This window comes from Xenopus tropicalis, chromosome 8 (genome assembly GCF_000004195.4).
Source record: "Xenopus tropicalis strain Nigerian chromosome 8, UCB_Xtro_10.0, whole genome shotgun sequence".
NCBI classification, from domain to species: Eukaryota; Metazoa; Chordata; class Amphibia; order Anura; family Pipidae; genus Xenopus; species Xenopus tropicalis.
In genome coordinates this window covers 121496536-121524102 of record NC_030684.2, presented here as the reverse complement: position 1 = coordinate 121524102, position 27567 = coordinate 121496536, and the positions used below count along the sequence as shown (strand labels likewise).

The window sequence follows — 27567 nt, the reverse complement described above, 5'->3', positions numbered from 1 at the left end:
TGAACTACCAAGATGGACAATCCAGAGCGGCTCCTGGCAGTTTGATATTGTTTACTATTTGTTAACATGTTAGTACCGACTTAGCCCATCTATCAAAACAGATCAGTGTGTTAATTAATCAGAACATATTTGGCTGCTTTGAGCAGTAAAACTCCATTCCGTACTGGGGTTAAAGCTCATTAGCAATAAACACTAAAGGGCAGAATTATCAGAATGTGAGATTAGAGTTTGCCAAAGAAACATGTACCCACTTTCTATTTGTTCCTATTTCTAAAAGTGTATTTATCAATGGGTGTTGCATTCCATTTGTAAAACTTAACAGGGGCTTATAGGGATTGGAAACCCAAAAATAAAATGTTGCCTGTGATTGACACACCGGGAAAGAAGAACAATCATTGAAGCATGCAAGGCATTGTGGGAAATGGTGACTTGGAGCTCCAGCTGCTTTCAACAGCAATTACATGTATAACTAAGTTTTAAAAACTTGTAATTAATGTAGATTGCTAAATTGTAGAAATACATTTTCTTTCATTATGCAGAATGTACTTTTTGGGTTTAAAATTTGGTATAAAAAGATTTTCTGCACTACTACGAATCAATAGTAATATAGATAATGATCAATAAATAATCATAATAAATACTAATAACAATATTTACATTCAGATACAAGTTTTGATGGGCATATTTTTTACATGGCCAATACAGTATATATAAAACATTAATATATTAATGTGATATTAATAGATAGTAGATAGAAGACGGTAATAGGATTTGGATAGATAGATAGATAGATAATCACTGGATGTTCTATTGTTACTTAGATGTTACAAACCTACCCACTGCCAGACATGATGTTGAGAAAAGCTGTTTCATTTGCCCTGGGTACAAATCTCACACAGGTTAAGCTTTCATACTCCTGCATGGCCGACTTAAACAAAGCCAACTGATCGGCACCTGAATGGGGCACAAATTGTCACATTGTCTAATGAGACCACATAAGGTTCCGTTTCATTTCAATGGTGCCATAGTAGAGAAGAAGAAACTTACTATAGTTGAAGGAGAAGTTGTAAGGTACAATGACAGTTCCATCTATTGATTTAGGCCAAAGACATTCGTTGCAATTCATGGCACTACGACCTTCAGGTCTGAGAATGTCCCCTTCATAAGTGGGAACCCTAATTCCTGTATCCAACATGAAAAAGAAAGGCATTTAGTGCATATGCTATTACAGGTATCGGACCCCTTATACGGAAGTCAGTTATCCAAAAAAGCTCAGAATTACAGAAAGCCCGTCTCTCATAGACTCCATTTTAATCAAATTTTTCAGAAATTTAAAACTGATTTCCTTTTTCTCTGTAATAATAAAACAGTACCTGTACTTGATCCCAACTAAGATATAATTACCCCTTATTGGGGGCAGAACAGCCCTATTGGGTTTATTTCATGGTTAAATGATTCCCTTTTCTCTGTAATAATAAAACAGTACCTGTACTTGATCCCAACTAAGATATAATTACCCCTTATTGGGGGCAGAACAGCCCTATTGGGTTTATTTCATGGTTAAATGATTCCCTTTTCTCTGTAATAATAAAACAGTACCTGTACTTGATCCCAACTAAGATATAATTACCCCTTATTGGGGCAGAACAGCCCTATTGGGTTTATTTAATGGTTAAATAATTCCCTTTTCTCTGTAATAATAAAACAGTACCTTGTAATTAATCCCAACTAATATATAATTCTATATAATAATCCTTATTGGATGCAAAACAATACTGTTGGGTTTAATTAATATTTTATTGATTTTTTAGTAGACTTAAGGTATGGAGATGCAAATTACAGAAAGACCCCTTATCCAGAATACCCTTGGTCCCGAGCATTCTGGATAACAGGTCCTATACCTGTATTTATATATTTAACATATCAACTCAGACACACTCGTGAGAGTAATTGATAAAACGATTTAATTTCCATAAGTTTTAGAGTAAGGTGGTGGAATTACTAGTTAGCACAGCCATTTGATTCTACTATAATACTTCTTTACATTACAGAGCATTATTTAAACAGGGCATATTGTGTACTGAGTCACATGAGATGGGGGTTATACGTTATATGGGGAAATAAAATAAAAATTGCAAAATTTGCCCTGGTGCAGTTGCCCATAGCAACCAATCTCCTGTTTGATTTAAATGTATGTAAAAGCCTCTTTTGCAACCTGTATTGGTAAGTAGTTGTATTCAAGAATGAAGAAAACAGCAGCACTCCGGTTGTTTTGAAAAATGTGAATCTTTACTAAGTGCCAAACTAAGTGAAATTTGTCTTCTCTTTTGATTGAACAGGATTCTGTTGGCCAGTAATACATTTTGTTAATAACATTTTGAATGTATATTCATTTTTGAGTGTTGGAATTTATGGAAAACTCTTCTCACTAATAAACATTTTACTAACAGAGTAAAGTTGGTTTATCAGTTTTCGAGCTTAAGTTTTCATGTGATTAGATATAAATCTGTGCAATTTATGAAAAAATAGAATCAGTAAAACAGATCATGTTATTTTGCACAAAAAGCTCAATTGCAAATGAAAATAGTATTGTTCCATATTGTTCTATACACCTCCCAGTAACTACTACAGAAGCTCAGAAGGTTTTACTGTTTTTTGGTTCTTTTTTTATTTGAATTATCAAGATTTTTTCTACTGGAAAATATTAAATTTTTTTTTTTTGCTGCAATTCTCTCATAGAAAATCTGATATAAAATTTTAATAAACTTGTCAATTACAAAACATTTGTGATAACATAAAATTCCATAGGTTATACTTTAGCATAATAATATTGTTACCTCGGTTTACTTTAGATATCTGAGTAAAGACATCCACAGAGCCAGAATCTTTTCCTAGAAACACCAGAAATATATATATATGAATATAGAACTATAATATTAAATGAAGAGATTTTTACTGATGAATATATAGCATATTGAATAGCTGTGCACTATATGAAACAATTCAGCCGTGGCATAATAGAGGTATATAAATATAAATCTGGGCTACATTAGAAAAATCAAGCATTTGGCAATTAGATCATTAGAAGGTACCAGGATTATTCCACTTTTGTTTTCTTATAACCCAAACCATAGTTCCCAACATTACTGATTTCAAAAATGAGGATTTTAGGTCACAAGCCCAATAAACCCAGGCCGTGCCTAAATACATACAGCCAATCTCCAAATCAAATCACACCGGCCTTCTTTCAGGCAAGTTCAAATATTGGGGGGCTGTTGAGACTATTGTGTCTAAATAGGTAACTGTTGGGGCCTGTAATTATACAGCCCAATATAACTCAGTGTTAAGCACAAATGTGTAATGGGGAGTGGGCAAATAGAATTCTATATCATACAAACACCGCATAGAAAATTCTCAACCCCTATCATGTCATTCACTGTTCACTCCCCCACCTTCCATTAAGGAAAGCTTGTTCTGTATGACCTAGATTCATTTCTTCATGATGATTCAAGTCATATTGTATCAGTCTAGGGGCACCAAAGGAACAGTGATTGACCCTATAAGACTTTCTGAATTGCCTTTAGTTTCGAAGAAACCTTTTACTTTTTGTTATGTATTAGCTCATCAAGGTTATAGCAATTAGCAGGTAACTCAGTAAAAAAGTCCCAGAAAATTTTGTTCACATTTTATGACTTCTATGCAAAGCAGCTGTACATTATATTAGAGAGATATAGATTTCATTACTTTCTTACCTAGGACTGGCATCTCCCTAACAGTTCCTTCGGTAGCAAGTGCATCCTTTTCTGCTGGAGACACATTTTGTTTACAGATGTTACATTGTAGAATTGTAAAAAGGACCCATCTTCTTGGTATCATTCAATATGACACACTTTACCCAGTTATTTGGAATAAATACCCAGGAAAACAAAGTCATATTCCAAAAAATACATTTCATTACAAGAACAAATGATAGAAAATGTAAAATAAATCTGCTTTCAATTAATAATTGTGTAAATAAAAGAGTAGGGCCATTACTGTGTGTCAGAATAGACAGCTCTACTTAGTTTACTATAATTGTTCTCATACCTGACTTTCCCAGAGCTTTGAGAAGATCCAGGTTGGACGGTGAGTCTTTGTCTGTTTAAATCAAGAAAATCTAGTTAATTTGCCTATTTGTATCTGTAAGTTTCCCTGCCATCTAGATTGTAAGCTCTACGGGGCAGGGTCCTCCATCCTCTTGTGTCTTTGATTCAACTTATTGCAACTGTACCTAGTATTTATTTGTATTTATTATTATACTTTGTATTTGTCTATTATTATATTAATAACCCCCTGTTTGTATTAATGTATTCTACTGTACAGTGCTGCGTACATAAGTAGCACTTTATAAATAAAGATATACACACAAATAAAGATATACATATATGTAGCATAGTAACATAGTAACATAGTAAGTTGGGTTGAAAAAAGACATACGTCCATCAAGTTCAACCATAATGCCTATACCTAACCTGCCTAACTACAAGTTGATCCAGAGGAAGGCAAAAAACCCCATCTGAAGCCTCTCTAATTTGCCTCAGAGGGGAAAAAATTCCTTCCTGACTCCAAGATGGCAATCGGACCAGTCCCTGTATCAACTTGTACTAAGAGCTATCTCCCATAACCGTGTATTCCCTCACTTGCTAAGAATCCATCCAGCCCCTTCTTAAAGCTATATAATGTATCAGCCAGTACGACTGATTCGGGGAGGGAATTCCACAACTTCACAGCTCTCACTGTAAAAAATCCTTTCCGAATATTTAAATGGAACCTCCCTTCTTCTAAACGGAGTGGGTGCCCTCGTGTCCGTTGGAAGGACCTACTGGTAAATAAAACATTAGAGAGGTTATTATATGATCCCCTTATATATTTATACATAGTTATCATGTATTGAATACAGATGGGGCAAGAGAGCCAGGAGAAACTGGGCATGTAATGCCTCCTCACAGTTTGGAACTGGGTAATAAAAACCCATTCCTTCTTTTGCAGGGGGTGGAGGGACATATATTGGGGTCTCATGAATCATTCTGACCCCTATTTGTCTGGGCTCCTTGGTGGGTGAGAAAAGTATTAAAGTCTCTGCTGGGGCAGGTCGAATAATCTTGAGATCATCACTGAATTTGCCATTTAGTTTGTGAGAAAGAATTGAATTGTAATTTACAAGATATGCTTCATTCTATTTCAACATGAAAAAGGGATTACTAGTTTTTTTTTTTTTTAAATAGATATCCCTTCTTGCCGTTATGATATTGCATAGTCTTTGAAAGATAGACCTATGCAATATGTTTTAACATTTTGTGTCTCCTCCCTTTTTCATTAAAAAGTTTATTTCAGGGTTTTTTATGTGGCTTTTCATGTCCAAGTGGGAGGGGGGTAAAAGCTGTCTTCTAAGTATTGAAAAATAAGATTTAAAAATTGCTTACCAAGCTTTTCTTGATATGGGAAAATGATCTACAAGAGACAAGAATTTATATTTTGATAGAACTGAATTGAATTGGAGTTGTATTCACTTGTATGGCTAAAACACTCAAAATAATGCAAATACACAGATGCACAAATCAATAAACACATAGCATGTACTATTTATAGATCAAGAGCATTTTCTGTGAAGCAATTAGTCTGTTGTGCGAGCCTTAAAGTGTGCCTTTGGTTAAGTCACTGACTCACCTGTGCTGGGTAAGCCCAAGCAGATCCCATGATACAGGCTAGTAGAATGATGGATTTTGTATGAACCATCTTCATGTTGAAAAGCTGTCTTACTCCTTCACAGTCTTCTTGTCTCAGGTATTCTCTGCCAGCTCAGATTCAGAAGCGCCTTATATACACGACTTTATCCAATCAGGAGACAGCAGAGAAATAATTGGCCCAAAGTCTTGTCATGGCTGTTTTAGGGGTATAATCAAAACAGTGGTGTAGGGAACGCAGCTAATGACGGTCTAAAATAATGAACCATAAACTACCATACTAAATGCATTAACAAGGGACATGGCAGTCGCCATTTTAAATTCTAAAATTGCTTCCAAAATAGACATTTGGAATCCCACAACTAATGCTGATGAGTTATTGACATATACTGATTTACAGTGCAAAAATACTCTCGGCTACGGTTAAAGGCTTAAAAAAACTTAGTAATATAGTCTATGTGGTCCAGTGTAGTGAGGAGCGCTCTCATATTTATATAGGGGAACGGTGCAGAGGAACCAGGTGCCAATAACCATCCAAGGGAAGAGGTAGATTTGGTTAAAATATTATATTTCCCCAAAACCCAAAAATGGTATAAATAACTCGATTGCAATCTGGTGGAACTGTGCATCTTATTTATACATATGAATATTATTTTTTTTATCCGGCACCCAATACAGGTATGGGACCCCTTATCCGGAAACCTATTATCCAGAAAGTTCCGATTTACAGAAAGGTCATCTCCCATAGACTCCATTTTAATCAAATAATTCACATTTTTAAAAATGATTCCCTTTTCTCTGTAATAATAAAACAGTACCTGTACTTGATCCCAACTAAGATATAATTACCCCTTATTGGGGGCAGAACAGCCCTATTGGGTTTATTTAATGGTTAAATGATTCCCTTTTCTCTGTAATAATAAAACAGTACCTGTACTTGATCCCAACTAAGATATAATTACCCCTTATTGGGGGAAGAACAATCCTATTGGGTTTATTTAATGGTTAAATGATTCCCTTTTCTCTGTAATAATAAAACAGTACCTGTACTTGATCTCAACTAAGATATAATTACCCCTTATTGGGGGCAGAACAGCCCTATTGGGTTTATTTAATGGTTAAATGATTCCCTTTTCTCTGTAATAATAAAACAGTACCAGTACTTGATCTCAACTAAGATATAATTACCCCTTATTGGGGGCAGAACAGCCCTATTGGGTTTATTTAATGGTTAAATGATTCCCTTTTCTCTGTAATAATAAAACAGTACCTGTAATTGATCCCAACTAAGATATAATTAATCCTTATTGAAGCCAAAACAATCCTATTGTGTTTAATTACTGTTTAAATAATTTATTTAGCAGACTTAAGGTAGGAGATCCAAATTACGGAAAGACCCCTTATCCGAAAAACCCCAGGTCCCGAGCATTCTGGATAACAGGTCCCATACATGATCTGGGCAAAAGGGCTATTTCAAAAAAACATTTTTAATGTTTTGGATACTTTTCTACGTGGGGGCATTTAATATCTCTGTACAATGTGACCTTATACACTGATTAATTCGAGATCTCTGACGCTTATAGTTACAGGCAAAATAACCATGGGACAGGAAATGTTTGCAACTTCTGGGCACAACGTTGATATGAGTGATAATAATTCATATGGCCAGGTTATATTTACTTTATTTACTCTTTAGTGACAAGGCCAGGAGTGCCATTACCCTGAGCATTTCATCCATGTAAGACCTATTTATTCAATTGAATGGAAATTGCCTGATAGTTTTAGATGTTATGATTTAAGAATTGTCGCATTCAGTATTACTTCACTTGACTATTATAATATTTGGTGCGTATGTCCAATTTTGTATTTGTCTCAGTTAATCCCTGTGCAAAATCCATTTTCCCTGCAGCCGTGGAGGTGCCTGTAAGCACGCGCAGGATGTTTTTGTGCCTTTATAGTAGCAAATCCTAATTAGCATTAATGAACATATGCAAATTAGAATTCGGAAAGGCTTAAATCGGCAGGGAAAAACATTTTTCTAACCGCTTCTGATCCTAATCAGCATGTGCTAATTAGGATTCGGGATTCAGCTGAATCCTGCTGGGTGGGTTCGGGGGTTCGGCTGAACCCAAAAAAGTAGGTTTGGTGCATGCTGGCTTTCTAGTAACCTCTTAACCGCTTAAGGGTCAATGCAAATCAGTGCAAACCTTTCCACTTTTCATTCGCAATCAAATGGGCAGTGACAGGCTTTATATCCCAAACTAAAACATATCAAGTTTGTCATTTTCAAACAGTACATTTAGCTTTAAGCCCTTCATCCTCCTGCACCTCGCTACATCTTTGCTCTTGTGTCTCTAATACGTTCCTTGCTGCCTCCCCCACTTCTCTCAAAACGACCACTTGGTTGCACCCCCACTACTATTGCTGTTTCCCACTGTAAACGTTTTTCATTTCCTGCACTTTGGTACGCCCTCCCTGAATTCCTACAGAGCAAATCCTCCCTCAGTCTCTTGAAAACTAAACTAAAGGCCACCTTCCTACTTGGGGCACTTGCACAGCCCCTGCACTGGGAACTGGCACTTACATTGCAGTCTCACCCACTGTCACCTACAGCACTTAGTATCCTCCTATTTGTGTCTGTAAATTACCCACCCACTTAGATTGTAAGCTCTATGGGGCAGGAACCTCCATCCTCTTGTCTATTTTACACTTTCATTTACAATTAATTTTTCTGGCGTGGTATAAATTCAAATTAAACTCGATCATTGCTGTATTTATAAAATGTCACAATAATACCTGAATCGTTTGTATGAAAATTTCGAGTTTACACCGGAAAATCCCGAATTTTTCAGGTTGAAAGCATTGTTAAAACTCAAAACAAATTGAGTTTAAACGGACGTTCATTTCCATGAATCCTTTTTATTTTTCCCAGGAATTGCTCTCACAGCTTTTTTAGGAGCATTGGCGCTCATTCTTGGAAACAAAAATGTGTTTAATAATGTGTTCTTGTTCTTTTAATATGAAGAAATAAAGTCTGTTTTATAGCAGATCTCTGCAGTCCGGAGTGCTTGATGTTCTCCCTTCAGCTGCGGGTTCGGGGCTTTGAGCACCCGGACCACCATTGGACTTCGGTGAGCATGCTGTTTTTCTTTTCCCTGAACTAAATGTCGTTCTTGTGTGATTAGTTTCCATATTGTGAGCGATAGACTCGGGGATTGTACACCCAGGCCTTAACTTTTTATTAGTTATTTAAATCAATTTAATTTATATTGTGTTAGCAGGCATGAGCGGTGTTTCAGGGACCAGACTAATTAATTATCTGGTTATTTAACTGTTTATTTGTTTTACTCACTTCACGCTGGTTTTGTCTTTGAGCGTTTTCTGGTTTGGTCATATATAATAATGTGTTTAAGTTTCACTGGAAATTGGGTTAAAGTGAAAACTGTGATGGAATTAACTTCCCCTTGAAATGTGTGAAATAGAAAACAATGATGGGATTAACTTTTCTAACTATTCTATTCCTCTATTATTCTAAGAGGCACATTTACTAATCCACGAATGTCCGAAAAGCATCCGAATGCGTTTTTTTCCTAATGATCAGTATTTTGAGACTTTTTTGAGACCAAAATAAAAGATGGATGGATTTTTCTTATGTCTGTTCGCCATCTAATGTTACTATTCCACTTAGACCCGTAATGGAATGCTTAGGATGAGCAGTAGAAAACAAGCGTAGGCAAATTATTTGAAATAGAATGGGAGGTTGGATGGGAGATTGGGATGGATTTCCATTACTGCTCAAAAAGATGAATGTATGAGGGGAAAATATATACTCTATTCAACTCAAGCTGAAGTTTTACCCCAGGCTGGTGCTTCTGTTAGAAGAAAACTGTACCAGCTCTGGGTATCTGTGAGAGACAAAGCCAGAAACTCAGCAGGTACAAGGCAAAGAAGATTGTGCATCAGATGATCTATTTCATCCAAAAATGGAGCACAGTTGTAGACCAATAGAAAAGATGGATGGATTCTACTCATGTCTGGTCTCCATCTAATGTGCGTAAGGCACATTACTCACAATAGAATGGGAGGTTGGATGGGAGATTGGGATGGATTTCCATTACTGCTCAAAAAGATGAATGTATGAGGGGTAAATATATACTCTATTCAACTCGAGCAGAAGACAGTGCACACAGTCTAACACCATGAATAGGCCGACTAAATCTTCTGGTGTGGTGCCCTATTGAATTGTATTATTGCCTACCAGAAGGCGGTAACTTTGAATGTTTCTCAGAAGTCTAAGCCTAATAATTCTGTAACCTAAAGTATTTCATAAGGTGCATCGAATGCCAGTGTTACTACTGAGCACAAAGCTAAATTAAAGGAAATATAACCCAGCTACAGATTCCAGAATTGTGCAGTTTCTATGGACAGAAAGACAATTTGCACAGGGACAATGCAGCTGCTGACTTCGATATTAGTCTCACCATTGTCTATATCTTTCCTATCCGGTTGGCCTCTGAAGCCCTAGAACCAAAGACTACAAAGGATATAGAAGGAAAGGTAAAAGTCACTGACTAACATATTGGCACCCCCTCAGTGATTTTTAGTGTAATTATTAAGTTTAACACAAGAAGGCAAACATTTGGAATATCTTTCAGGAGCCTAATGTATTTCATTAGGTGCATCGAATGCCTGTGTCCCCATTGGCCGTACAGCTTAAAACTAGCCAAAATAGCAGATTGAGTATTTTTCCATTACAGGCCAGTAAAAATAAAGAGCAGCAGCAGAAAATAAGGCAGAGAAGATGTAAAAGAAGAACAGATCAGTGGTTAGCACTGCTGCCTTACAGAGGGTCTTAGGTCCAATTCCAGCCAGATTGGCAGTGTAATTGGCTCTTGGTAACACTGACCATAGAGAGTGTAAATGTGACAGGGATATTAGAGTATAAGCCCCACTAGGGCAGGGAATGATGTATCATCACTATAAAGTGCTGCTTAACATGTCAGCACTATATAACTAACTAATATAACTTTGTGTATATTCTTTACTTTTTGCTATTTTACCAACAATGTGTAATGTTTACACTTAAACAAATATCACCAGAGCCATATATTTTTCCACCATATGGGGTTTACCTTGACGTGGTATGGTGGCTTGGCAATTTTATGATCATAAACTCTCTCTTTTTTTAGCCTCTCTTTTGTATATTTTTATTTACTTTTAATTTAAGTATATTGAGTTTTCCTTAATGTGGTATGGAGGCTTGGCAATTTTATGATCATAAACTTGTAACTAAAAACCCCTGTATAAAGCTATTAAAAAGGCTAAAAGCATTGTTAGTTTATATATAAAATGGTTCATATAGTATCCTGTCTAAATGAAATCATTATACAGTATCATATACAACAATAGCGCTCATCAACCTGATAGACATTTCTCTCAGGGAAGAATAATTGCTATATGTCTATTGCTTCTCTTTGATGTCATTAGAAAGTGCTTGGCTTATTGCTCATAGGAGCACCAACTGCCTGAAACAGCTACCTGGCAACCCATTACAACCAACCAAATAGAAGATGCCAAAGGCTCCCACCTTGCCAGTAATCAAGGGTCAAGAAAAATAGATTATTTCAGCTAAAGGTTGCCTCAATACAAAACATAATAACACTTGGATATTTGAACCACCGGAGAACTCTTGTAATCTACCTTTATAAGCACCCCTTGGCTAACTGTACCTTGGCACCCAAAACTATGCTACTCACATTGTCTATCAACTTTTTTAGTTTATAGTTGTTAAATTGATGTATTCAGAAACATATATGTATATTGCCCAGTAAATATTTTTTTGTGTGTGTGTTTCACAGGCACAGGGGATTATTAATTGCATGGAAAGTGCAACAAACTGTGGGCAATAAGTCATGTTTGTAGCAATTGGTGCCCTACACATGGAAATATTGCTACAGGTATCTTCTCTCCAGAGCAGAGTTTAATTAGTTATGTAGTGTAGCACACCCGTGAGTGTTGGCTGGAAGTATGTTTGAGCGTGTGAGTTATTTAAGCTGTGTAGATACATGTAGGCCTCTGACTAAGGCAACTCCTAGGACGTTGGCGCCCACTTGAGGGTGCTTGCCAGATAGTTGGAGTTCCGCTTAGGAAGGGATAACCAGGAGGCTGGAGATTGCTGATAAACCAAACAAAACTTCTTTATTCACTCCAACAGCATTCAGTACTATTATAGGCAAACACAGGTATCTCTAAGAGTGAAAAAACACACTCAAAACCCAGTGCTTCTTGGTTTGAAGTCCGTGTATGAATTGAATGTTCAATATACTGAAGACCGTAGTCACGTGCTGCTTCCTCTTGGTGTCACCTCCCCTTTAGATGAGCCTCAGAAAGTGCATACGTTTATTTCATTGGAAGGGCATAAAAAATAGGAACAAAAACAAGAAACAGAAATATAGTGCAGATCAATGGGGTAATATGGGGTAATAAATGATCTCAACACCACACGTGCTTAGCAATGTACTAGTTAAAACGTGTTGACCCAACTCCATAGTGAATGAGATATAATGAATGCTCACCAGAACACCCTGAACCAGAGCATATAGGTCCAACCCAATGGGGCGATTGATTGGAGGGGGGTCAGATACCTCAATGTATGTAGAGCAAAAGAGGAGGCAAAAATAGTGTAAAAACGTTTAATATAGATATAAAACCCTGCTCAATGCAGGCTACTTACAGTGTAGCTGTGATAAAAAGCAATGAATAAAAGGCTCAACGCGTTTCGTGTGCTCTCTGCACGTTTCCTCAGGAGCAAATGAATCTCTCACTGATATCCAAGCCAGTGGCTTACATCCTGTCAAATAATCTGCCCTCCTTAGGGATATTCTGTGTCCTGAGCTAACCACTGATTTCTCCTGAACTACGGATATAAATGCCGTGAGGTAACCTCTCTATTCCCCTCATAGGGGCCTGGAGCTGCCCAACTAAATAACCTTTCTATCTTTTCACTCCTAGAGTGACTATAACAGATCTAAATACACTAACTAAACTCCTATAAACTAAACTGAACTCCTGTAAACACCTCATAATGAGATGAAGTCCCAGGAAGAAGACCTCATGAACCTGTGAGTCATCCCCTTTTATATGGGAGAACACCTCCTCCTAGTGGACATTCCTGAACTGCAGGGGATGATCTCTTTTAACCTGGAAAGAATCACATTAGTAGTGTCCATATCTCCTTGACTGGCATGCCTGCCTAAAGGGACTTAAATCTTAGGGTCCCTACAGTTAAACTAGTTCATTTTAAATGTATCTATAAAATAATTCATTGCACCATCTGTGAAATACCACCAAGAGATTGTGTGAGATTTGTTTCAAGAACTACTAGCGCCCGAGTTATTGAGAGATCAGTTCTGTGTGTGTAAATCATGGTGGTTAACCCTTCTTCACCAATACAGGCAGGGCCACACTGAAAGAGTCCCATGTAATGCAAGCTCTACCAGGAGTTGCAGGAGGTTCATATAGAGTGATAGCACTGGCAAAATAACATCACATACGTCTGTTTAATCCCATATTTATTATATGGTATTCTTTGCTCACCTACTTCCAAAGCCAACAGTCAGGGGGCAGTATGAAGGATTAAATTAAATAAAACCATAATCACTCTGCTGATACTTTTATCAACATTGCTTCAAAATGAACATCCCAGACACACAATAGTGATTGGAAGAAAGACCAGTCTGAAGCAGAATCAGCCTGAAGTGTTTGCTTGACAGTCTACAAGTCTACAAATCTTCTCTCATCACAAACATAATTCAATGCCCTTTATTAACTGTATATCAGAATACAAATGGCCATACTCAGATATTTCCAGAAATCACATTTTATTTTGCCTGATTCTTATATTCTCAAACATAATTATATCATTTCCAATGTTTCCAATAATAATTGTATTTAGAATCCTTATATTTCATTTAGTATAATGTGCACAAGATGCTGCAGAGGCCCATCGCTTTCCTTTGTTCTGAAACACGGAATTCCTTTGTTATCATTTTCTTTACTTCACTGTAGACAAAAAGTAGTACAAATTATGCCTTAAACATTAAGAGTTATACATGTACAATTTTATCTTTTGTTATATTTTATCGCTATAAAAGGCTGACTACTCCTTATATTAATGCATACCATAGTGCATTTAACCATCATGGACTTATAATCAGTCATAAATCATCTGAATACTCACCACAAGTATACGTAGCACTAAACCCTCTATACTCATTTGAGTTGTCACTGCGCATTAGGACTATCATGGAAAAACCCATGGGGCCAAAGTATGAGCCCATGACAGCATTAAGGGTTGAATTGTAAATTTTAGTCATATATACAGGAAGGTTCAACAAAATAATTTATGTGCAGTGAGCATGGGAGCATTTTTAGTAATGCAGGTGTCAGGGAGCTGTTGTATTGTTACCTGCCCATTGTCCTGCTGATTGGCTGCAGGGGAGAATGGGAGGGGGTGATATCACTCCAACTTGCAGCACAGCAGTAAAGAGCAGAGCACATGGCTGAGGGCACCTGGGAAACTAAGAACACATCTAGCCTAATGTCACACTTCAAAATGAAATGTAAAAAAATTGTTTTCTCTTTTAAAAAAAGGGATTTCAATGCAGGATTCTACTGGAGGATCTCTATAAAATGATGCATTTTGTAAAAAAAATTGACAGAATCCTTTTCCATAGCCCCAAAAACTGAAAAAAAAACAATGAAAAGCACCCTGAGCAATTTTACAGTTAGTTTTTTTAAGGTTTACTTAACTACCTTTACCAGTCAATAAACCTTACCAATCATTATTACATTCCCTTACCAGCAATTCACTTCTGCAGGGTACAATGATACAGCATATTCTTAAGGAATTTTAAAATGAACGTGTGTGTGTTTACATATCCATGATGGATCGATATCAGAATACTCACCAAATCTATAGATAGCACTAAATCCTCTATTCACATTAGAACGATCACTGTGGAAGCGGATCATCATTGAATTTGCCGTTGACACAAATCCAGAGGAGAATTTGATAGAGCCGCAGTATGGAACCGGAGTTCGGGTTGTGTTGTAAATAATCACATAGTCATACATGCAGTAGCGATTATTCTCAAGTTCAAAGTCGCTCATATTCAGAGATATCTGTTCAACAACGGCAAACACAGGCATATCAAAATGGTATCCATAGTGCCATAACATTTCTGCTGATGTATATTCTCTGAAAAGGCACCAATCTCTTTAGATCTCAATTCAGATTTAAATGATCCCAACATAGAAATAGCTTTTGCAAATTTCTAAGCCCCATTAACATGTGTAACCCATTTTTGGCTATATAAGTCAAAATGTCCAGCTAGTAATAGGATGGGCCTTCGCTAAGGGGAAGTTACTATATGGAGGGTTTTGTGTAACTACACCTCCTGCTGCCAAATGAAAGTGCAAAGTTGAAATAAATGAATTGATGGACGCCAGAAGCTCTTGCAAAACAACTTAATTTGTTCCAGACAAAAAATGTCAATGCAGGGTTAACAATACTCACACTCCTAGGAGCAGTACAAATGATGTTATTGTAGATCAAGCATAAGAGTATGGTGTCCACTGTTTATCCCAGCTCAGCAGAGTATGGGCAGGGTAAAGGCAGCCAACAGCAAGCAGGAAGGTAGGGAGTCCACCGGTTTATCCCACCTTGGATAAGTGTGGGCTGGGTAAGACTAACCTACGATCCCTGGCACAACTGTGTCCCTATACTAAGGCCATAAGCCTGTAGGAGGCGACTCCTTTACTCTCCTCTTCTGGTTGGAGCCAAAAAGCTGCTCTTTCTAGCTAAGTGCTGACTGACTCACTTTCCTAGAAAGTGCTATGAAATGATATAACCTATGCTTTCTATACCTCGTACACAGGGTCCCTGCTTCCCGACTTCACTAAGGGTGATGGTCTCCCTCTGGTATCTCTAAGAGTGAAAAAACACACTCAAAACCCAGTGCTTCTTGGTTTGAAGTCCGTGTATGAATTGAATGTTCAATATACTGAAGACCGTAGTCACGTGCTGCTTCCTCTTGGTGTCACCTCCCCTTTAGATGAGCCTCAGAAAGTGCATACGTTTATTTCATTGGAAGGGCATAAAAAATAGGAACAAAAACAAGAAACAGAAATATAGTGCAGATCAATGGGGTAATATGGGGTAATAAATGATCTCAACACCACACGTGCTTAGCAATGTACTAGTTAAAACGTGTTGACCCAACTCCATAGTGAATGAGATATAATGAATGCTCACCAGAACACCCTGAACCAGAGCATATAGGTCCAACCCAATGGGGCGATTGATTGGAGGGGGGTCAGATACCTCAATGTATGTAAAGCAAAAGAGGAGGCAAAAATAGTGTAAAAACGTTTAATATAGATATAAAACCCTGCTCAATGCAGGCTACTTACAGTGTAGCTGTGATAAAAAGCAATGAATAAAAGGCTCAACGCGTTTCGTGTGCTCTCTGCACGTTTCCTCAGGAGCAAATGAATCTCTCACTGATATCCAAGCCAGTGGCTTACATCCTGTCAAATAATCTGCCCTCCTTAGGGATATTCTGTGTCCTGAGCTAACCACTGATTTCTCCTGAACTACGGATATAAATGCCGTGAGGTAACCTCTCTATTCCCCTCATAGGGGCATGAAGCTGCCCAACTAAATAACCTTTCTATCTTTTCACTCCTAGAGTGACTATAACAGATCTAAATACACTAACTAAACTCCTATAAACTAAACTGAACTCCTGTAAACACCTCATAATGAGATGAAGTCCCAGGAAGAAGACCTCATGAACCTGTGAGTCATCCCCTTTTATATGGGAGAACACCTCCTCCTAGTGGACATTCCTGAACTGCAGGGGATGATCTCTTTTAACCTGGAAAGAATCACATTAGTAGTGTCCATATCTCCTTGACTGGCATGCCTGCCTAAAGGGACTTAAATCTTAGGGTCCCTACAGTTAAACTAGTTCATTTTAAATGTATCTATAAAATAATTCATTGCACCATCTGTGAAATACCACCAAGAGATTGTGTGAGATTTGTTTCAAGAACTACTAGCGCCCGAGTTATTGAGAGATCGGTTCTGTGTGTGTAAATCATGGTGGTTAACCCTTCTCCACCAATACAGGCAGGGCTACACTGAAAGAGTCCCATGTAATGCAAGCTCTACCAGGAGTTGCAGGAGGTTCATATAGAGTAATAGCACTGGCAAAATAACATCACATACGTCTGTTTAATCCCATATTTATTATATGGTATTCTTTGCTCACCTACTTCCAAAGCCAACAGTCAGGGGGCAGTATGAAGGATTAAATTAAATAAAACCTTAATCGCTCTGCTGATATTTTTATCAACATTGCTTCAAAATGAACATCCCAGACACACAATAGTGATTGGAAGAAAGACCAGTCTGAAGCAGAACCAGCCTGAAGTGTTTGCTTGGCAGTCTACAAGTCTACAAATCTTCTCTCATCACAAACTTAATTCAATGCCCTTTATTAACTGTATATCAGAATACAAATGGCCATACTCAGATATTTCCAGAAATCACATTTTATTTTGCCTGATTCTTATATTCTCAAACATAATTATATCATTTCCAATGTTTCCAATAATAATTGTATTTAGAACCCTTATATTTCATTTAGTATAATGTGCACAAGATGCTGCAGAGGCCCATCGCTTTCCTTTGTTCTGAAACACGGAATTCCTTTGTTATCATTTTCTTTACTTCACTGCAGACAAAAAGTAGTACAAATTATGCCTTAAACATAAAGATTTATACATGTACAATTTTATCCTTTGTTATATTTTATCGCTATAAAAGGCTGACTAGTCCTTATATTAATGCATACCATAGTGCATTTAACCATCATGGAGTTATAATCAGTCATAAATCATCTGAATACTCACCACAAGTATACGTAGCACTAAACCCTCTATACTCATTTGAGTTGTCGCTGCGCATTAGGACTATCATGGAAAAACCCATGGGGCCACAGTATGGGCCCATGACAGCATTAAGGGTTGAATTGTAAATTTTAGTCATATATACAGGAAGGTTCAACAAAATAATTTATGTGCAGTGAGCATGGGAGCATTTTTAGTAATGCAGGTGTCAGGGAGCTGTTGTATTGTTACCTGCCCATTGTCCTGCTGATTGGCTGCAGGGGAGAATGGGAGGGGGTGATATCACTCCAACTTGCAGCACAGCAGTAAAGAGCAGAGCACATGGCTGAGGGCACCTGGGAAACTAAGAACACATCTAGCCTAATGTCACACTTCAAAATGAAATGTAAAAAAATTGTTTTCTCTTTTAAAAAAGGGGATTTCAATGCAGGATTCTACTGGAGGATCTCTATAAAATGATGCATTTTGTAAAAAAAATTGACAGAATCCTTTTCCATAGCCCCAAAAACTGAAAAAAACAATGAAAAGCACCCTGAGCAATTTTACAGTTAGTTTTTTTAAGGTTTACTTAACTACCTTTACCAGTCAATAAACCTTACCAATCATTATTACATTCCCTTACCAGCAATTCACTTCTGCAGGGTACAATGATACAGAATATTCTTAAGGAATTTTAAAATGAACGTGTGTGTGTTTACATATCCATGATGGATCGATATCAGAATACTCACCAAATCTATAGGTAGCACTAAATCCTCTATTCACATTAGAACGATCACTGTGGAAGCGGATCATCATTGAATTTGCCGTTGACACAAATCCAGAGGAGAATTTGATAGAGCCGCAGTATGGAACCGGAGTTCGGGTTGTGTTGTAAATAATCACATAGTCATACATGCAGTAGCGATTATTCTCAAGTTCAAAGTCGCTCATATTCAGAGATATCTGTTCAACAACGGCAAACACAGGCATATCAAAATGGTATCCATAGTGCCATAACATTTCTGCTGATGTATATTCTCTGAAAAGGCACCAATCTCTTTAGATCTCAATTCAGATTTAAATGATCCCAACATAGAAATAGCTTTTGCAAATTTCTAAGCCCCATTAACTTGTGTAACCCATTTTTGGCTATATAAGTCAAAATGTCCAGCTAGTAATAGGATGGGCCTTCGCTAAGGGGAAGTTACTATATGGAGGGTTTTGTGTAACTACACCTCCTGCTGCCAAATGAAAGTGCAAAGTTGAAATAAATGAATTGATGGACGCCAGAAGCTCTTGCAAAACAACTTAATTTGTTCCAGACAAAAAATGTCAATGCAGGGTTAACAATACTCACACTCCTAGGAGCAGTACAAATGATGTTATTGTAGATCAAGCATAAGAGTATGGTGTCCACTGTTTATCCCAGCTCAGCAGAGTATGGGCAGGGTAAAGGCAGCCAACAGCAAGCAGGAAGGTAGGGAGTCCACCGGTTTATCCCACCTTGGATAAGTGTGGGCTGGGTAAGACTAACCTACGATCCCTGGCACAACTGTGTCCCTATACTAAGGCCATAAGCCTGTAGGAGGCGACTCCTTTACTCTCCTCTTCTGGTTGGAGCCAAAAAGCTGCTCTTTCTAGCTAAGTGCTGACTGACTCACTTTCCTAGAAAGTGCTATGAAATGATATAACCTATGCTTTCTATACCTCGTACACAGGGTCCCTGCTTCCCGACTTCACTAAGGGTGATGGTCTCCCTCTGGGCCGGTGTGGATCCCAGGCTTCCTGGAGCAAATGCACACAGATAGAGATTGCAGGCCAAGAAGACACTTCCCAGACACTATATTAAAGTATGGTAGGGTGTGGTCTAGCCTTGGGCCAATAACAGCTATATGTTAATACCAAAATACATAAATCCTTTCCCAGTAACAAGGAGAAAATGAAAAGTAGGGATTAAAGCCATAGGGGCACATTGATGCTATGGGTCCCTACACTTGCATTGCATTCATTCTCACAAAATGATTGCTATTTTTCTGGGGCTTCATATTTCAGTAGGGTGAAGCAAAATGGAATAGAAAAAAATCATCTGTACCATCTTTTTCTGCTTCCCTCTGTCATGTATTTGTTAACATATCCCTGATCTTACATACACATCAGTTATCAGACAGAAAGCAACAGGCTAATGACAGGCATGGTAGATCCCTTGACAGTGGTTTCCCCCCCATTAAGAAACACAGTAACTGCTTGATACCACCCCTGCCACTACTTCCTGCCATTTGGTTCAATGTTATCCTTTCCATGTGTGCAGTGACAGGCAAACGCAATAAAGGGGAATAGAAGGGGCAGCTTTGAACAGGCAGAATATCTTCCATCTGCCAACAGCCTGAAGCCTTACCATCCTCACATAGTTGTCACTTAACCTTCTTGTTTCTCGTTCTTACTGCTTATGGTTATTGGAGATGTAAATTCTCAATATATAGTCCCATACAGGGTCACTGTCAGAAGGGGAGACATTGGACTCTAGTCATGGGCCAAGGGGGCCTGGACTACTTAAAATATGGCAGGGCATCTCCATAATAGCAAGTTTGGGTGGGGCATACTGCTGGATTGAGCTGATTATGCTCATGGCCAGTCAGGTATATGGGGCCCATGTACAGAAATGCTGCTCCTATAAGTTTGCTTGTACAGGTATCGGACCCCTTATCCGGAAATCCATTATCCAGAAATTTCCGAATGACAGAAAAGCCATCAGCCATAGACTCAATTTTAATCAAATAATTCACATTTTTAAAAATTATTTCCTTTTTCTCTTTAATAATAAAACAGTACCTGTAGTTGATCCCAACTAAGGTATAACTAATCCTTATTGGAACCAAACCAATCCTATTTACTGTTTAAATCATTTTTTTAGTAGACTTAAGGTAGGAGATCCGAATTACGGAAAGACCCCTTATCTGGAATAACCCAGGTCCCGAGCATTCTGGATAATCGATCCTATAGCTGTAGTAATAACCTGCAATCCCACAGTGTGCAATCACAGTTGGCACCCTATCTCCAAGCCCACATGTACATAAGCAAACTCTTTTAGTTCATCTTCCTGAATAATTATCATGATCAATAAGTATATTTATACCATCATACAGGGTCGAACTGGGCCGCCGGGACACCGGGAAAAATCCGGGTGGGCCCCGGCCCTAGTGGGCCCCAGCGGCCCAGTCTGACCTTTGCCGGCGCTCCCCCTACTGACTGTTCCTCCCCGACGCGTTCAATTTATACGCGCTCGGGGAGGACGTCAGGCGGGGGCCCTTCGGGGGGGTTAGGGGGCCCCTGGGGGGGGTTAGGGGACGCGGCTGGGGCACCTGCAGGGCCCCTGGGGCGGGAGCCCCGGTGGGCCCTGCACCCCCCAGTCCGACCCTGCCATCATACATATATATATATATATACATACCTTATAGCCAACCGGGGCTGTGATTGTCCAGGTGCAATCCAAATTAGTATCATAGTTTGCAGGGTAGCCAGGAGTAGTGAAGGTTTTATTTGGAGCATAGAAAGCTCCACCACATTGAACTGTGCAGGAATGTCAAATGAATAAAGAAACATTAGCAGTTATGCAGGAAATTTAAAAAATATGTATAAAAATAAAAGCATAACAAGTATTTTCATATCATCATATTTTCCTCCTAATCTATTTCCTTTCCACTGTACATTCCCAATATACCCATTTCTTGTCTGAGTATTCTCAAATTCTTTTAAGGGTGCAGACACACAGAGCTACTAGTAGCAGCTACTTGTCGTAGCTACGAAAAAAAGACAATGCTGATCTTTTACTGATAATTGTCTCTATGTGTGTTTTAGCAGAGGCAATTATTGTCTACGGCAGAGTAGCCTTGAAAAGTTGCTGCTAATAGTAGCTCAGTGTGTCTTAACCCTTAGAATCACTAAAGCTGAGTTTGTTTTCTTTTAAAATAGAACACACATACCTGAGCCGTATGTTGCTTTGAAGCCGGTGCCAGTAACTACTCCATCACTGACAAACTCAACCAGCATCTGGTTAGTGGAGGCAATCTGTATAGGGATCAGTCCTGTACCACATGCCCTGTCCACTAACACAGGGGACGTCTTACTGGGACCATCATAGATCTTAATGTAGTCAGAGACACAGCCTGGAGATGACTGGATATCAAAGGCTTGGAATTGCAGGGTCACCTACAGATAAACAGAGTGCCAAAGACTAACATAAAAAAGAAAGAAATACATACTATATATATTTAATTTTTGGGTAGTTATTATATCACCCCTGAAGATAAGAAACAAAAAAAAAAAGTAGTGCCATAAAATGCTTAACTATATGAATAATATTCAATAGACATTTTCTGCAATCCTTTCATGGGGCTGTATTTGTTTTGCGAGACTGAGAGAAGCTTTATGATTGGTTGGTAGGAAATGAGCCCTGTGATCTGATTATAACCAATACTGTAATAGCGTCTAGAACATTAAATGTTCATAATAAAAGAAATATGAATTAAGTACCTGTTCCTTCATATCACAAGTGTCCCTAGAGTTTTCTAAACCTCTACTGTTTGACCATTTTATGTATTATCAACATTTGTCTAAAGATTTATTTGAATAGTTTATTTCTAAATAACACCAACACTCCCTGGCCTTTCCAACAATATCCTGCCTAGTACACAGTGCTCGCTGAGGGATCGGCACCCTCCAACACAAACTGGAATACACATAAACACTGGCACAGCAAGGCAATTACAAGAGGGTAATTTTCAAAAAAAGTGCTTCTTTGATTAGCACCAAGGGATGAGTTGTTCCCTTTAGTGCTCTAGAACTTGGGCCATGGAAACAGGAAAATACCCATAAAGTTACTTCTGCATTAACAGTTAAACCATTCCGGCATTACCGTACCTGCCCAGATGGAGTTCTAATCAGCCAAACACAGTTGGCATTATTAGGGTATGCAGAGGGGTAGTTGGCTGAGATCATTGTCCCATTGGTGTTAGAAAGCAAATTACTGCATACATCTGAAAGGTAACAGGGAAGCATTATAATTTGGTATGTTTACATTCCTAATACTGTAAGTAGGCTTTCTGTCTAACCCCTCTATCACTAGCAAAGTCTATAGAATCTCAAGTTTGAGCCCTTGTGTATTTAAGACGTCTAGAATGGAAGGTCTCTTTTCTGTTGAGCCATATTTCTAAACTCATAAACATTCTTTTTTCCCCCAAAATATTTTAAAATAATAATAATGAAGTTCTAATCATAGGAGACTTACCACATTGATACAGCCTGTTAATTTTGGAGACATCCAGAATACTCAGCCCATCCCTTTGCCCAATGGGAACAGTTGGGTCAGGCTTGGGGACAATGGTGAGGTTTCCATTCTTACTGAATGCATCCCTGAGATACAATAAGAAGAATTTTCATGATAAACATATTGATTTGCTCACTTTTAAAGGTCACACGAAACAGTAATATGATTGCTCTCTTATAAGTCTGTGATTGTGTCGTTTATATTAAGGTCAGCAGTCAATATATATCAGTATTAGCCTCAAGATGGTGGATCTATTTGCAACTTTACTTGCTTACTAAGGCACTAATTACATGTTGGTAACAAGCACAGTTAATGAGATTACTATATGTTGCATTGTGCCTTACCCTGGATAGTGCATCACTGAGGAATAGTCATATTCAAGCCCCAGGTTATTGGAGTCAGCCTTGTTAAAGTTGCCTTCATAGCCTGGGAACAAGGGATTGACAATAAGTATCATTTAGTGTTAACAGGACTAGGAATCATTTGTGCAATATTTATCCTATTCCCATATCCTACCCTCCGGCGATGTGCATATTCTGCAAAAGAGATCTACAGATAAAAGTACAGCCAGTATATTGGAAATATTCTAATACTAATAGACTAATACTATGATTAATATAATGTTAGCGTTATGGTGATGCTCCGCCTAGGACCATATCCTATTACAAAGCTATTTCATGTGGTTTCTGCCCTTAAAATTAGTCACTTCCAATGTACTTTTTAGGATCACCACAACAGTGACCCATAAGGCTTGGGATTTCTAGCGCTGGGACATATCAATAAGCATTGATTTCTAATAGAAATACACCTGATATATAAACACACACTTTGGCATCTGATAAACCTGACCTACCTGACCTATGATCTGATAAACCTGACCTTGTATGTACATGGTACATTATTCAGAAGTACACCCCTTAACCAATGGGAAGTAGTCCCATGGCAATTTATAATTTGTACTGATCTACATTTAGTACATTGAAGTGATTAAAACGTAAGCCTATCTATGCAATTAACTTATCATTGTAGCTCCCATAGTGAAGAGGAGCTGGTGGAGGAACTCTAGTGTCCAAATTTGTACCCAGTATTGCACTAGGGAAAATATTTGCACTTTCTCTACACATTTTTACAGATATTGCTGTAAAAAGTATGATTTGTGCATATTACCTGGTATGATATTCTCAGTATGTATAGTGACATAGTCATCCCGGTCGCTCCGGCTCTGCTCATGGTAGAAGCCCAGGGCATGGTTCAGTTCATGCTGGATGATCCCCCTGTATATGCAGCCATATGAATCCAGCTGCACAGTTTGGTCTCCTCCAACTTTTCCAAGAAAGGATGCACAGCTACAAAAATAATTAATTGCTGAGTTTCTTTTTAGACATTCATAAGACACTGCTGAAACTGACAATATGTCTGTTACTAATATATCTGTTTCTATTAGTTCCTATTTTTAGAAGTGTATTTATCAATGGGTGAACGTTAGATTTCACTCTTTGATAAATAAGCTTTTAAAAATCCCATAGGAATGAATGGGGTAAGTACATTTTTTTTTGGCAAACTCTAATCTCACATTTTGATAAATCTGTCCCTCAAAATCTAATAAGTGTCACATTAGATTAGTATAAGTTAACAGGGGCTTATAGGGATTGTAAACTCAAGAATAAAATGTTGCCTGTGACTGACGCACCGGGAAAGAAGAAGAATCATAGAAGCATGCAAGGCATTGTGGGAAATGGAGAATTGACTCCAGCCAAGATCCAGCTGCTTTCAATAGCAATTACATGTATAACTAATTTTAAAAACTTGTAAATTGGTAAATTGTAGAATAACATTTTCTTTTATTATGCAAAGTGTACTTTTTCGGTTTTAAATTTGGTAAAACAGATTCTCTGAAGTACTACGAGTCAGTAGTAATATAGATAATGATCAATACATAATTATAATAAATACTAATAACAATATTTACATTCAGATACAAGTTTTGATTGGCATTTTTCTTACATGGCTAATATATATATAAGACATACAGAATTGCATGATATTAGTAGATAGAAGAGGGTAATAGGATTTGGATAGATAGATAATGACTGCATGTTCTGTTGTTACTTAGATGTTACAAACCTACCCATTGTCAGACACAATGCTGAGAAAATCTGTTTCATTTGCCCTGGGTACAAATCTCACACAGGTTAAGCTTTCATACTCCTGCATGGTCGACTTAAACAAAGCCAACTGATCGGCACCTGAATTGAACACAAATAACATTGCCAATGAGACCACATAAGATATTGCTGGATAAATATATTGCTTGAATGGTGCCAGGACTTACTGTAGTTGGAGGAGAAGTTGTAAGGTACAATGACAGTTCCATCTGTAGATTTAGGCCAAAGACATTCGGTGCAATTCATGGCACTACGACCTTTAGGTCTGAGAATGTCCCCTTGATAAGTGGGAACCCTAATTCCTGTATCCAACATGAAAAAGAAAGGCATTTAGTACATATGTTATTATTTATATATTTAACATATTAACTCAGATGCACTCGTGAGAGTAAATTGATGAAACAATTTCATTTCCATATGTTTTAGAGTAAGGTGGTGGAATTACTAGTTAGCACAGCCATTTGATTTACATGATGAGCCATGATGATTTACATTACAGAGCATTAAACAGGGCATATTGTGTACTGAGTCACATGAGATGGGGGTTATAACTTACATGGGGAAATAAAATAAAAAGTGTAACATTTGCCCTGGTGCAGTTACCCATAGCAACCAATCTCCTGTTTGATTTAAATGTATGTGCAGTAAAAGCCCCTTTTGCAACCTGTATTGGTAAGTAGTTGTATGAAATGTGTATGTTTTATGTCTACTCTTTAGATTGAACAGGATTCTGTTGGCCAGTAATACATTTTGATAATAACGTCAAACATTTTGAAAGATGTATATTAGTGTTAGATGTATATTAGTGTTGGATTTCATGGAAAACTCTGTTTCTCACTAATAAACATTTTCCTAACACAGCAAGGTTGGTTTTTCAGTTTTCGAGCTCAAGTTTTCATGGGATTAGATATAAATCTGTGCAATTTATGAAAAAATAGAATCAGTAAAACAGATCATGTTATTTTGCACAAAAAGCTCAATTGCAAATGAAAATAGTATTGTTCCATATTGTTCTATACACCTCCCAGTAACTACTACAGAAGCTCAGAAGGTTTTACTGGTCTTTGTTTCTTTTTTTATTTGAATTATCAAGATTTTTTCTACTGGAAAATATTCAATATTATCTTTTTTTGCTGCAATTCTCTCATAGAAAATCTGATATAAAATTGTAATAAATTTGTCAATTACAGAACATTTGCAATAACATAAAATTCCATAGGTTATACTTTAGCATAATAATATTGTTACCTCGGTTTACTTTAGATATCTGAGTAAAGACATCCACAGAGCCAGATTTTTTTCCTAGAAATACCAGAAATATATATGAATATAAAACTATAATATTAAATGAAGAGATTTTTACTGATGAATATATAGCATATTGAATAGCTGTGCACTATATGAAACAATTCAGCCGTGGCATAATAAAGGTATATAAATATAAATCTGGGCTACAATAGAAAAATCATACATTTGGCAATTAGATAATTTATTCCACTTTTGTTTTCTTATAACGCAAACCATAGTTCCCAACATTACTGATTTAAAAAATTAGGACACAAATTTAGGTCACAAGCCCAATAAACCCAGGCCGTGCCTAAATACATACAGCCAATCTCCAAATCAAATCACACCGGCCTTCTTTCAGGTAAGTTCAAATATTGGGGGCTGTTGAGACTATTGTGTCTAAATAGGTAACTGTTGGGGCCTGTAATTATACATCCCTATAAGTGTTTCGCATGAAAACATAATGGGGAGTGGCCAAATAGAATTCTATATCATAAAAACATTGCATAGAAAATTCTCAACCCCTATCATGTCATTCACTGTTCACTCCCCCACCTTCCATTAAGGAAAGCTTGTTCTGTATGACCTAGATTCATTTCTTCATGATGATTCAAGTCATAATGTATCAGTCTAGGGGCACCAAAGGAACAGTGATTGACCCTATAAGACTTTCTGAATTGCCTTTAGTTTTAAAGAAACCTTATACTTTTTATTAAGTAATAGCTTATCAAGGTTATAGCAATTAGCAGGTAACTCAGTAAAAAAGTCCCAGAAAATTATATAATATTTTGTTCACATTTTATGACTTCTATGCAAAGCAGCTGTACATTATATTACAGAGATATAGATTTCATTACTTTCTTACCTAGGACTGGCATCTCCATTCCCCTAACAGTTCCTTCGGTAGCAAGTGCATCCTTTTCTGCTGGAGACACATTTTGTTTACAGATGTTACATTGTAGAATTATAAAATGGCACTTATGAAAAACCTGTTTGTAAAAAGGACCCATCTTCTTGGTATCATTAAATATGACAAACTTTATCCAGTTATTTGGAATAAATACCCAGGAAAACAAAGTCATATTGAAAAAAATACATTTCATTACAAGAA

At 37.5% G+C, this 27567-nt stretch overlaps 1 protein-coding gene and 1 long non-coding RNA gene across 4 annotated transcripts in view; both read right to left on the bottom strand.

Moving 5' to 3' along the window:
- astl3b.2 (astacin-like metallo-endopeptidase 3 gene b2) overlaps positions 1-27567 on the bottom strand; it is a 35339-nt gene that overhangs the window by 6795 nt on the left and 977 nt on the right. The window contains exons 4-15 of one of the 3 annotated variants that reach the window (XM_031890919.1): positions 27322-27381; positions 26418-26471; positions 25337-25471; positions 25133-25250; positions 24172-24350; positions 23349-23430; positions 22966-23090; positions 22599-22714; positions 21662-21887; positions 21130-21248; positions 18431-18644; positions 17270-17524 (exon numbers count right to left, since the gene is read on the bottom strand). In XM_031890919.1, the coding sequence (XP_031746779.1) occupies positions 17517-17524; positions 18431-18644; positions 21130-21248; positions 21662-21887; positions 22599-22714; positions 22966-23090; positions 23349-23430; positions 24172-24350; positions 25133-25250; positions 25337-25471; positions 26418-26471; positions 27322-27381 (1436 nt within the window). In that variant the 3' untranslated portion in view covers positions 17270-17516. Of the gene's footprint in view, positions 1-17269; positions 17525-18430; positions 18645-21129; positions 21249-21661; positions 21888-22598; positions 22715-22965; positions 23091-23348; positions 23431-24171; positions 24351-25132; positions 25251-25336; positions 25472-26417; positions 26472-27321; positions 27382-27567 lie in introns of those variants that run through there. The other 2 variants (XM_031890922.1, XM_031890920.1) reach the window with 2 other exon arrangements.
- LOC116406599 lies at positions 3752-4129 on the bottom strand. Its single transcript, XR_004219603.1, has 2 exons — positions 4087-4129; positions 3752-3803 (listed from the first exon to the last, which is right to left on the bottom strand). It is a non-coding gene; the product is annotated as an uncharacterized LOC116406599 (long non-coding RNA).